The sequence below is a fragment of the Buteo buteo genome, chromosome 15 (genome assembly GCF_964188355.1).
Source record: "Buteo buteo chromosome 15, bButBut1.hap1.1, whole genome shotgun sequence".
Lineage (NCBI taxonomy): Eukaryota > Metazoa > Chordata > Aves > Accipitriformes > Accipitridae > Buteo > Buteo buteo.
The window spans coordinates 4,343,696-4,356,390 of NC_134185.1; the positions used below are offsets into that span (position 1 = coordinate 4,343,696).

The following is a 12,695-nucleotide window of genomic DNA, read 5'->3' on the forward strand; positions in this document are numbered from 1 at the left end:
ATATATTTTGCTGAAAATATTTGACTGTCCATTAAATATCTAAAACATTTTAAAGGAATTTGGTGGATTAAGTAATGTGCAGGAGTAGAAATTCATTGAGGCTTTTAAGGTACAAATTTGAATAATTAACTAGTGTAGGAAGTCATGCAGCCCTTCATAGGCAAAAAAGATGAGACACTTATTTAAAACTCAAGTTTGTACCTGCTACCACCTTCCTTGAAAAAATGATTGATTTTCAAGACTTGGAATTATTTTGAAATTGAAGACATAAACCTGTCAGTCTCTGCCATTCTGCCCTGATAGGGTCCAGAAAATAATCTTGATTATTACATTTCCATTTCAAGAAAAATAATTCACATAGTTGATTAAAGAAGCATTCATTAACTTGTACTGTTTGATGTTTTGGGTCGATACTAATGCACAGTAAATAATCCAGTGTAAACTCATTTTCATCTGTAATTTTAGATAATCTGTAAGGTAATAGCTATAAAAATGTACAGTTATATTTTTTCTTAATACCAGGGCTTACCAGGAGAGCATGGGGTACCAGGAAACCCAGGAGTAAAAGGAGACAAGGTATGTTTTAAGTGGTTTTAATTAAGCTTGATATGTTAGAGCATATTAGACTGTCATCTCTGAAGTAACCTTTGATTCTTCTGTAGTGCATCTCTGTGGCTGCTTTATGAATTGATTTTAAAATGTACAAGCAGCAACCCCCTGCCTGCTGCAGGCCAATTTGGCAACCCAATTGCTCTTTAGATACATAATTTAAGTAATATTTCAAGGAGGTTGCATTGGGCTCTTACATTAAATCTGTGCAGTGCAGAAATGTCAGTTTGGGTCCTGACCACAGAACAGCCTTTTCAGTGTAGTGTCCTAACCAGACTAATGTGTAAAATCCCACTTCACAGTCAGATATATTCCTCTTGGCAGAGCACTGGGGCAGCTGTACTGTCTCAGATGTGAGCCAAGCTCTTTATGGCATTGTATTTTGCTGTGGAGAAATCCCTTAGTTAGAATTCAGCTACATCAGCAAGAGTCAAAAATGGTACGTGTGTCTATATTGAATGTAGAGAAGGGGAGAGAAGAGGATGTACAGGCATACTGTGAGCTGTGTGATGTGTTATGGTATTTATACATTGTGGGGGGTACAAGGGAAACAAATCCATTAACAGCTTGAAGAAATGAGCTGATAAAAAGGTGGGAGAAGAAAATTCAGAAAGAATCACAGAGAATGATGCAGGAGCATGTAAAAGACAAAAGGACAGCATAATAAAGGGCATAAATTCACCTGTGTAAGCAGGAGGAGTTGTAGAGCTGTGGAGTAAGAGATGCTGCATGCATCGAGGTAAGAAATAGAGATGTAAACAGGAATATGGTGAAGACCAGGGGTTTAGCACTAGGGATAGATAGCTGGAGAGAGACAGTTTAAAGCTGTTACTATTAATTAGTTGGCAGGGTTTAATGACGACCTGCGTATTAGGGGCTTGGGGACAAAGAAATGTAGGTCAGATGTGTTGCAAGCATGGAAAACGAAGAGAATGCTAGTTACTATTAGTGGTTGTGTAATCCATGCCTCCTCCTCTTCTGTAACTTTTTGGAGGAAAATGGCAGGGGGCGGTTCTTCTCTATTTCTCCTCAGAGTACTGGCACTTTCTAGGATAACCTTGATAATATTTAGAGTTTTTTCATAAGAGGAAATTCTGACATTTCAATTAGCAATTCAAATTTATCTTGTAGGGGGACCCTGGTGGGATTATGGGACCGCCTGGACATCCAGGTCCAAAAGGTGATGTGGGACCTCCTGGACCAAGTCTGCCTGGAAGACCAGTAAGTCCATAATCTGAAAAGGTTTTTATGACTTTATTTCTTGTAGGGACAACTGTTAAAGAATTCTCATTGTGCAGTGAAAGAAATCAGAACAAGTATTTTTTTGGATGTAATTTCAAAATTGAAATATATGTTATAGTGGTATTGTAAGTGCACTAAAATATAGTCTAGAAATAGTGTAAGGCTCACACATGCTCCTAGTGACAGTGGTATTAACAACAAAGACATATGTAAATCTGTCATAGTTTATTTATAAAGGCTGACTAACTTTGGCAATAAAATTCAGCTAGTCTCTTTGATTTCAAAATGTAATTTGTTTTTTTTCCTGGTTTTGTTTTTTTTTTAGGGTCCCACTGGTATTCCTGGAAACCCTGGTCCACGTGGACCAAAGGTACAAAAAAAATATTATTTCTGTTTCTAAAAAAAAAAAAAAAAGATAGTTTACCTTTTCAGACCTGTTGTAACTGAAAGCCTTGTACCCTTCTCAGGGAGAAAGAGGACTACCTGGTGTACAAGGAGCACCTGGGGAGATGGGGCCCCCGGGAATAGGCATTCAGGGATCACCAGTAAGTATACCAACGCCCAGAATTTGGGCTTTTCGCTGTGCATTGTGGAGAAAGCTGCAACAAGTAAACAAAGGATAGTAAAAAGCCATGCCACGAACTCCCTTCTGACTCGACTCCCAACTCAGCGTCTTTTCCCTTTATCCGGACCCAGAAAGATCTAGTGCTAAGTGAGAAATGGAAGCCTTGGAGAACTGAAAGAGTCATTGGCTACTCTACAGATGAGCTTCCTAGTGATGGTGTTGAGACATCTTCAGACTAACTGTGTCTGTCTGTCAGCAACAATTGTTTGCAGTTGTCAACAAAATCCAGCCTTAGTACTGGTACAAGAGAAGAGGTATACTCGGCATCATAGGCGATGGCATTTTGAAATCCATGCTGGTACTGGAAAAAGCAAAGACACATGGAAGAGATGTGGAAGACTTTGCATCAGCTCCTAGCTTTTGCATTTGTGATGACTGCTAATTACAAGCTTGGGTCTACTGCTTACAAATAAGAATCTTACCGTGCCAGGTACTGGGCCAGGAAATAGTGAAGTCCTGATTTTGCACAATTTGCTTCACACAGTTCTGTGCAGTTATAATTCAAACATGAAGCAAGTTGATGCAGTGTACCTAGAGCATTCGTACTAAACTTGTATAATAGTAACTGTTTCAGTTATTCAGCTTGTTTCCCAGGTTTGTTTCTTTCTTTCTATTGCCTTTAAATAAAGCCATCTCCAGTGTCTTCAGAGTATTCAGTAAAAAAATTGATGATATTGATGGTGTAGATGGTAGGTGGTACATGTTATTACATGAGTTCTACTGTGGTGAACAGGGCAATCTCTCTTCAGTCCAGACCAATATAGTCAGCCGATACAGTTCAATTTATTGGCAGGACTCAGGTACAGGGAGAAAATGTTTGACAAGGTGACTAGAGTTTCACAGTGAGATCTTAATCTAAAATAATTATCCTTAAAAACAATTCATTCAGTTCAAATAATTTCAAATCTGAATTTTAAAAATTACCCATTTATATTTAAACAATCTAATTTGTTTTTATTCAACTGAATATCAACTTTTCTTATGAATCTCCTAGCTAAATAGCAAGTTTCACCACAGATCATTATTCTTTGGTATTACTTGCCCATAAAAATGGGCCTCAGCAAAATCTTGAATTCTCTGATTTTGGGAAAATCAGATTTGGATTTAAAGCCAAACCTTAGAGCAAGTCTTTCTTGCAATGCGAACTGCACCAATATCCCACATTCAGTATTTTTCTATTACTTTCGTCTCCCTTGTCCCAAAAAGTATAACTACTGATTATTTGGAGTTTTCTTGCAGGGTCCTATAGGCCCAACTGGGTCCACAGGTGTGCAGGTAGGATATAAGTTTTCTCTTTAATATTAAAAAAATAATTTAGTTTAAGATGTTTACAGTAAAACAAAAATATTCTTAAATCCTAAATGACCTTTCCTGCTCTTAGGGCCCTAGGGGACCCCCAGGATTACCAGGAACTCCAGGTACCCCTGGTATTAATGTAAGTGACAGTTATCTATATAGACAGCAAGAGGTAATGTGTCCCTCGACAATGATTTAAGGCCATCAAATTTTACATTTGTTTCTAGGGCACTCCAGGAAGAGATGGAAAACCAGGACTACCAGGCCCTCCAGGTGATCCTGTACGTATACACAGAAAGCTTGGGCATTTGCTTTGGTGCAAATATTTTAAATTTAAAGGAGGTGAGAGAACCTACCAAGTTTAGAAGTCCAATTGATGAAATTAATTTGATTTTTCAATTATTAGATCCTTTGTTTGTTTGTTTACTTGATTACATTGCAGTATAAATTAAACTTATTTTAACATATACAGGATAAGTACCTTGTTTTCAGGTGTTACAGTTTGTATACTAGAATTTCTGCCAGACTATAACTTGGCATAGTGTTCCTCAGTCTCAGAAGCAGTTCTGTATAATGCAAATTTTAAGGAGCATACTGTGATAATTCCTGTTAAAAGACTGAAGAGAAAAGTTTGGGGATTCCGAAGCTAATTTTGCTGTGCCACAGAAGAGAGACATTAATTTTTAATGAAATTCTGAGAATAGTTAGTCTCTAAAGCAATAAATTCCCTTTAGCACTAAAGAAAATTTAAGTGGCTGGGTTTGAAAACAAAAACACTAAATAAATTCTGATCTTTCACCACACTTTAGAAGTTACCATCTCCTCTCGGGTATGTATTACAGCAGTGATTTTTATTTAACAATGCTATAGCTTTACTGATTTTGTGAAGTCCAGCACTGCAAGATCCAAAAAGCCTTAATGTGCCTCAGACCAAACCGTACTCTTAAAGATAATTGATTATTTTACTTGGGAGTCAGGAGAGTCTAATGTGCATATCTGCAAAATTGGCATAAAGGCAAAACTTCAGTTGCTATTCCTGCTTCTGTCTGGAGTCCCAACAACTGGAGACCTAACTCTTGGAAAGAGTGGTCTCTCCCATGCCTGGTTCTTGTCAGTGATTTAATTTCATTAGCATAAGTAGATATAAACACTGCAATTGGACTGGGAAAGATTGCTAGCTTTTTGAAAATATAATCAAAACTTAAAATTCAGAGACAGTCTGAAGTCAACAAGATTAAACTCAAGACAGATGAGCATAAAGTGCTTAATAAGAAAAAACAATATCCCTAAGTAGAATAGCTCTGGAAGGCACAGTGCACTGTAAACTAAACGTGAGTAAAAAATCTGATGCCACTGTTAAACAGACAGATCTAAATGGTAAAACTTACTCACAGGAGAATTACTGCCTTTTGCTCTCCTGAAATAGTCTTCTTTTTGGAGAGAACATTTTTAAAGGAAACTCTAGCAAGCAGGAGCGAGTCCGGAGAATTAAGGCCATTTTAACATTTCCAAAAGCCCATCATGTACCATACACTTACTCGGAGCTCAGCATACAGAGCTCTGACTCTCCGGTGCGTGCGGACTTGCTGTGCGTACAGAGCAGACGGGCTGTATGGCACAAACGCAGCAGCCTTGCTCTCGTACCTGGTGTGCCCCTGCAGCTGGATGTTAGGACCCTTTCAAGCTGAGGGTTTGGGGGTCTGTACCATAAAGTGCTGTTGCAGCTAAAATAAGAACATTCGAGAAGAGGAGAGACGGGAAATTACACTTGTGTAGTCCAGCAGAAAGACCAAGAGGTGACGTGGTAATGGCCTGCCTATCTGTAAAATGTTGCCGCAAGGAAAAGGATGAAAAGCCAGGCCACGTAGGGATGTGGTGGTTGGTTTTAAGCCTTGTTACAGGTTTTTAAGAGCAGGTGACACTGTCTACGTACAGTCTACCTTTGTGCAGAGGATGGACTTCATAGCTTACATAGTTACATCCTTAGGTTGTGTTAGGTGCCTATGTCTCACCCCAGAAAACTTCTCAGCGTGCTTTCAAAGGTGGTGATGCTACCCTGTAAATGGGGTACTCCTGATTACACCTATGGTTAAGTACGTTCAGCAGTGCTTCTCTTGAGCTGGTATTTGACACCTATTGCTACCAACCAACAGTTTTTCTAATATGCTACAAAAGTGCTTACATTTTATTTTTCTTCTTCAAGATGGGAATGATTGAAACAGACTGAACAAAAGCGGTAACAAATTTTGAATGTGTCTAATTTTATAGCGTGCGCGGGGCTATTTTTGCTTTAGTAATTGCAAGAAGAAGAAATCAGCATTGGTAATTGAAGAGTCTGTGAGTGAAGCTGATGATAACCAGTGCAATCAGTTTTTACAGGGAGTCTTTAAATATAGGTTTAATGGCAGCATTTGGAAATCTGAGATACATTGCAGTACAGTGTAAACCTATTGATTGAGCTTTGAATGAGTTAGCTTTAGTATTGGTGGCATTTTAGCAGTGGCACCACAGAGTTTTGCACTAATTCTTAATGTTTAAAGGCAGGACAAAATACTGCATACGTTGCTTATGTTGCTGTAGCTGGATTATTTCCAGTATCTGAGCTAGTTTATTGAAGTTAGCTTTGACATCTCCACAAGTCATGCTACAGTTCACAGTAGAGTCAGAGCCTAGGAGAAAGCAGAAGGAAAACAATTGAAGATAATCAGGTGAGAATAGTCTGTGAGACTTTCCAACAGCGGTAAGTTGTTGCTGGTATGCTACAAAAACAACAATATATTATTATTATTATTTTAAAGTGAAATTTACTATGTTCTGGACTTACGCTGTTGTCATGGTTTAAGGAACTTCATTGGAATTGTAAAGAAGAATTACATTGTTAGGTTGGATAGAGAACGATATTTAACTATATTTGAAACCCTGATTTTTCTTTTGATTTTTTGTAAAAAATAGCTTCAACCAATATATATGTAATCAGCTATGTGTGCAACAATATAAACTTTAGAACCAGTGACAACCCATCTGAATCGGTAGTGTTGTGTAAAACATTAACTGCAGCTGCCTTTTTTAATTTCAGATCGCACTGCCACTTGTGGGAGACATGGGTGCTGTACTGAAGGTAAGCGCTTTCAGAGGTTAAATATCTTTGTTTACTATAAGCATTCTTTTTAAACCAGAATATACACTTGAAAGTTTCTATAGGTTCAATTCTGACCTACTTGGCTAGCCTAAAATAATTTTGAGATTTTTGTTGATTTTTGTTTTGCTTTTAAAAAATACTCAAGAAACGCATTTTGTAGGAATTTTGCAAAATAGAGTTTGAACGGTATGTGATGTAGTAGCCAGCAAGTGCCTGTTCAGCACCTCCAGTCCACAGTATGAATTGCTACAAGTATACCCCATTCTCTGCTTTACTTTGTAGCATTAAGGTTGGTAATACACCGAATGGGGAAAATAGTCTAGAATTTCTAAGGTATTATTTTGAAAGATAATGAAATTTGAAGTGGTCTGCCATATTCCAGAATGAAAAGTGTGCTCAGGAGGATTTCCATATGAAAAGCACACATCATTTCTGAGGAGAGGGATTATCCTATTCTGCTGTCCTTTATTAATACATGTACTTAGGGTTTATTGACTTTCGCATTCACAAATTTGATTTCTTTTAGGTCTACCTTTGGGCTTTTCCCTGATTCTTTCTGTTTGCAATTGTATTGTCTTTCTCCTGTACCTGCTTTTCTACCTCTTTACCAATTCTCTCTCTTACTGATTCTTTATGCTCCATTCTTCATTTCTCTGTGGTTCGTAGTTAGCACTTCTGTAAGATTAAAATTTAGCTGGAAAATGCTTCTGTCAACAAAGCAGGAATCACATTTAAAATAACTATAAATTTGAAGATGGTGAGAGTAAGAATTAACTTTCTTCTCTACCTACCCCTTGAAAGGAAGATGGTTCGCTCAAACCTGATCAGAGGTGTGTCTGGGACTATCCACAATGAAGGCATTTATGAGTCCTCTCAAAATGAAGCTAAAAATCTGTTAGCATGGTTTGAGCAGAGTGTGAGAGAGATGGGGAGGGAAGGAAGGAAGGCTATCTGAACAAGTACATCGTGGAGAAGAGAGAAAGGACTGAAGAGAAGGCTTTGGGGTAAAACAAAGGGATGGTCACAGAGGCAGGAAGGAAGCGGTCTGCATCGATCAGACCTTCTGCCTATGTCCCAAAAATGGTTATTTGTCACTTTCTCTCTGTTCCTCAGGGTGATCCTGGCACAAGAGGTCCTCCAGGCATCCCTGGTAGAGAAGGGCCAAAGGTAAGTTTGAAGAGAGTACTTTACATGGCTTTGTTGCTTGTTAAAAGTAAAAGGCCAGACTCTTGCCTCTGAGACTTTTTTGTCTGATCCCTATCCCTAGCATCTGAGCAGCCTAAAGTTTCAAACAATTTTTACAGTTCAGCCCTTTTTCCTGTGTCGCTTTGCCGTTTAACTCAGGACAGTAAGCAAAATAACTTGAGTTGGGTCCCAAGCCAGGATAGCTCTTCTGTGTCTTGCGCCCATTAAAGCTAGCTCAGATCTGACTGTCCGGTAGGACCTTGCAATCTGTAGGCTCGTTTTAGGTGAGTCAGGCACGCAAGAATCCTGCCTTTGCACCGTGTTCCCATGGGACTTGCAGTTTCACTGTCCTCAATCAAAATTCTGCTTCACTGTAATCAGATCAAATGCCACATGGTTTGATGTATAGATATCTCCTGTAGTTGAGCCTAATTCCATGAAAGTGCACTTTCTCCGTTTCGGCAAGCATTTAAGCTCGTTGGCATTAATAAGATGTCTCCATCAGGCCTTTGGGCTGGTTTGCCTACTGGGTAAAAACCACTCGTTTCCTTTCACCCTGATGGGAGGCATATTTTAAAGTTTCTGGTTTAGGCACTATTGCTGTAAGGGCTTCATACTAGCATATATTAAATATAGGTCGTAAAATGCCCTGCAGAGCGTGAAATTCATTGTTCTCTAATAGAAAATATTTGTTTGAATGTTACATTTTCATAGGGAAGCAAAGGTGAACGTGGATTTCCTGGGCTTACTGGAGAAAAGGGCGATGAGGTAAAATTACTTCATTTCTATAGCGGTTGCATTCTTATCTGAACCTGAGTAAAGATCTAGACTGAGAATGAAATGCACAGAATGTTATTCAGTTCTTTAAAACTGCTGAGATAGTAACGTATTACTATAAATAGCCCTCAAGTCTGAATTTTCAACAAGATTAAATGTTATTACTCAATTAAATAACATATTTTTAATTTTTGTTTGAGGATTTCTGCTCATTTGTACATTTTAAAGCCTCACAGACATTTAACTGCTAATTTTTAGGTGTATAGGATAGAGCAATAAATAGGCAAATGCCAAATATTTTCAGAAAATACTTCATGTTTTATAAAATATTTGCTCTCATTGTGTTAGTTCCCCTTTAAAATTCACCTTCAAAAACATTCCATTAGGCAAATACTCTGATGGGAACAGTCATAGCAGCAATTACTATTAAGTGGAAACTGCAAAATATTTGAAGAGACTGAATTTAAAATATTTAAAGTATTTTGCATCATATACTGCATTCTTAGAGTTATTTTTATGTCATTATGGAGAAGGAAAAAAAGCCACGTGACTTGTGGTGCCGAATCCAAAATAGCTGTTGTAGCTTTCATTTTATATTGAAATATTTGCAGTTAACAGTTCAAGAGCAATCTCTGTCCAAAAAAAAAAAATTTAAAAAAAATTACCAAAGCAGAAGCTATTAAGCAAATGAATCTGAGTAAATAAATGAATTTCCTAGTGACCTTAGCCAACTGAAGGAGTTAAAATAAGTAGTCTGTTGCAAAATATTTGGTGAACACTTCAAAATTCCACAATGCTTAAGTGGCACTGTTAAACATGTACTACTCTCTTGTAATTTGGGAGTGCTGGCTACAAGAGAAAGCACCTGGAAAATATGAAAGGAATTTAGAGCTTATTGATTGAGGGTTTTGTAATTCTTTATGAGCGTTTTACATTTCTTTGGCGCTATGGCCATAATAGAGTAAGAATATTCAAACAGTAGTAGAATGAGAATAATTCTCAAAAAAATCTGTGTTCATCAGGATCCTTGGCTTCCTAAAGTAAACAGTTATATGAGGAAAAAAAAGATGCAGCAGAAGCATTAGATATGTATTCCTGCTACTGCTTTGCCCCAGAATTTAGCAGATTGTCAGACTAAAGTATCATGCTTATTTTTCCTCTTTGTTTTTACACAATCTGTAGAGCTCATAATGTCTTTGCTTCTTAAAAGCAAGTGCTTCCTGAGGTTGGATTTAGAACATTGACCTTAAAATGATGGGGCAGCCATATGCGAAGCCCAAGCAGAATTTTACTTAAAAAATAAAAGGGAAAATAACACATCTTTCATGTGCCCTATAGGGTACCTCTACAATTCAACTCTAGCAATTTGAGGCATTAGCAAAACAGTTTCAACAATTAGGATACTATTTGACTGCTGAGAATCAAGTGAGATATTAGAGGCAATTAAGAAGCTAATAAAGGAAAGGCAAGATTGTAACTGGCAGTTAGGGTTTTTTTAAAGGACTCCGGAGTAAATGCATTCTGAATTTTTTTATTGATTCAGTAGGGTGCTGTGCTGTGTTAGCAAGTTAGCTTTTCACACGCTTCTTCACCATTTGATAGCTGGTTAGCTGCCGTAGCTCTGATACTTCCAGTGTTTAGCAGCAGCTTTTGATTATGAATTTATGAGGGTGCAAGCGAATTTATTTTCAGAAACACATATGAAAGAGTTTACAAAGTTTAAAAGTAACTTTTTTAAAAAATTTACAAATTCTAAAAGAATGCATTTATTTTAATTTTTATGATTTGGTTAGCATGGGAACGGGAAGAGAGATTGAGAAGCCCACCTGAAGCTCTTTGAAATACGCTCCTTAACTTCCATGTGCCTTCAAACAGCCCTTTAGTCTTTGTTGAAGCTTAGTTCTCTTCCTTTATAAAACATTCCTTTTTTCAGGGGAGGGTTTTTCTAACATCAGTAATAAGAATTACAGAAAATGTTCCTTTGGTTTAACATTCATTTTCCAGGTGACTGTGCTGTCAGAGTAAAGTAATTCCAAATGAGCGGAGAACACATTAGCAGTTGGACCGCCACTCTGAAGAGCTGCAGAGGTGGATCTGTGTCCTCTGTGTGTAGGAGCAAGAAAGGGAAATCAATGTCTCTCTCCATCTCCACACCTTTCCTGATTTATTTCTGTCAGGAGTTTTTCTCTCCGTCTCTCTCGGAGCCCTTATTTCAGGGTGACTGACCTCTGTGGTTTTCTAGACTACCCCCTTAGCCGTGCCTTCTTAAACACTGCATTTAACATGAGAAATACGCCTTTTCTGAGGTGATTCCTCGTGTCAGAGAGTAGGTACCCTCTGCAGATAAAATGAATCGCTGCTGGGAGGGACCTATTTCCCTTTGTGGATGATGGGGGGAACTGAGAGCGATTAGCTCTCATTAGTGCATGACTTTTACGTGTCTAAAATTGCACCTAAGCCTGCTGTGACAGAGGAGAGATTTCAGTGACGTGCAGGCTTGTCTCAAATCCTACCTGCATCCACTGTAGTAATTTGCACGCCAGTATGTTTAGTAAGTGGATACCAGAATCCATCGACTTCCAGGCAATCAAATAGAATAAGAGCAGGGAAGTAGATCATTTAATACTATGAAAACTGCCATGTTCTGTTATCAAAAAAGCAAAATCTATAAATCAGACAGAAAGCATCATTGCATTTAGATATCAGGTAACATTGAGAAGTCTGAGTAGACATTTTCTCACCAGCAAAAAAAAAAACTTTTAGTGATAGAAAATAGAAAATTAATCTCTAAGGAAAAGCCAGATGTCCTGCTCTTATCTGCACAACTAAAGAGCAAAATTGATGCAGGGCATAAGCTAACAGCGTGAAGGGTTGAAGGACAAGCGTTTATCAGTCAAGCAAGAAGTTGTGTCTAACCTTGTTCAATGACAATCTCCTCCCTGCATAGTGGGGCTTTTTTTTACATTCCTAAAAATAATGCCGACCTTTTAGATGAAAATGCACTTTAATATAGTTATAATACTGCTGGACATGCTGAATACAAGTAGTTTTTTGAGGTATGAGTGGGGGAGGAAATAGACATGTGTTTTTTAATTTCCAGGGCCTCCAAGGTGCTCCCGGACTGCCAGGCGTACCAGGACCCAGCGGACCGTCTGTAAGTGCGTGGCATCGCCTGTGTTCTCATCTCTCCCTGCAGAGGTTGCTACAACTATCTAGTAAAACTTCACCTTCTTAGTTTCTCGTCCCTTCTTTTGGCTTTTAGGAGAGTGATAATAAAATCTGACCCATATTGGCTCTAATAAAAGAAACTATGTTGTGAGTTGATGTTACTGAAAATACTGTCATTGTCTGGGCTCAAGGTTTATGTAACGTAAACGAGTTTGCAGTTTTGGCATTACTAGAGACTCTGTGAGGTTACATGACTTATGATGTGCAAACTTGCAGTTAATTATGTATTTGTCCCCAAGTTACAGTAATAATGTTAGTAATAAAAATCTAAATATAATTCCAGCTAGGCATTCCGAAGACATTTAATGCTGAAACCAATTAATCACTTGGTTTCACAATAAAAAAAGTATGAGAACAAGCTGACAATATTTAAAGTTACTACAAAATATCTTTAAAAAATGTTGGTATTTCTGGGAAAACTCCTCTTGGAAATTTTTTAAAAATTTTATTTTCTACATACTGGATGGGATCACATTAGTTAGTATGATCATTATTCATTCCTAGGTTGCTGACAGTACTAATGTTTCCCTTCTTTCAAAAACTGTAACACAGTTAGGAAGTTTAATGTGGCATATGTAAATTGGCATTTTAGCA

The 12,695-nt window shown here is 37.9% G+C and overlaps 1 protein-coding gene across 2 annotated transcripts in view; it reads left to right on the forward strand.

The window, feature by feature from the left end:
* The window catches only part of COL19A1 (collagen type XIX alpha 1 chain), a 204,397-nt gene that overhangs the window by 155,744 nt on the left and 35,958 nt on the right, over positions 1-12,695 (forward strand). For both annotated transcript variants that reach the window (XM_075046427.1, XM_075046428.1), the window contains 11 exons: positions 523-576; positions 1,741-1,830; positions 2,177-2,221; positions 2,319-2,396; positions 3,716-3,751; positions 3,858-3,911; positions 4,000-4,053; positions 6,849-6,890; positions 8,025-8,078; positions 8,811-8,864; positions 11,974-12,027. In XM_075046427.1, the coding sequence (XP_074902528.1) occupies positions 523-576; positions 1,741-1,830; positions 2,177-2,221; positions 2,319-2,396; positions 3,716-3,751; positions 3,858-3,911; positions 4,000-4,053; positions 6,849-6,890; positions 8,025-8,078; positions 8,811-8,864; positions 11,974-12,027 (615 nt within the window). The remainder of the gene's footprint in view (positions 1-522; positions 577-1,740; positions 1,831-2,176; positions 2,222-2,318; positions 2,397-3,715; positions 3,752-3,857; positions 3,912-3,999; positions 4,054-6,848; positions 6,891-8,024; positions 8,079-8,810; positions 8,865-11,973; positions 12,028-12,695) is intronic.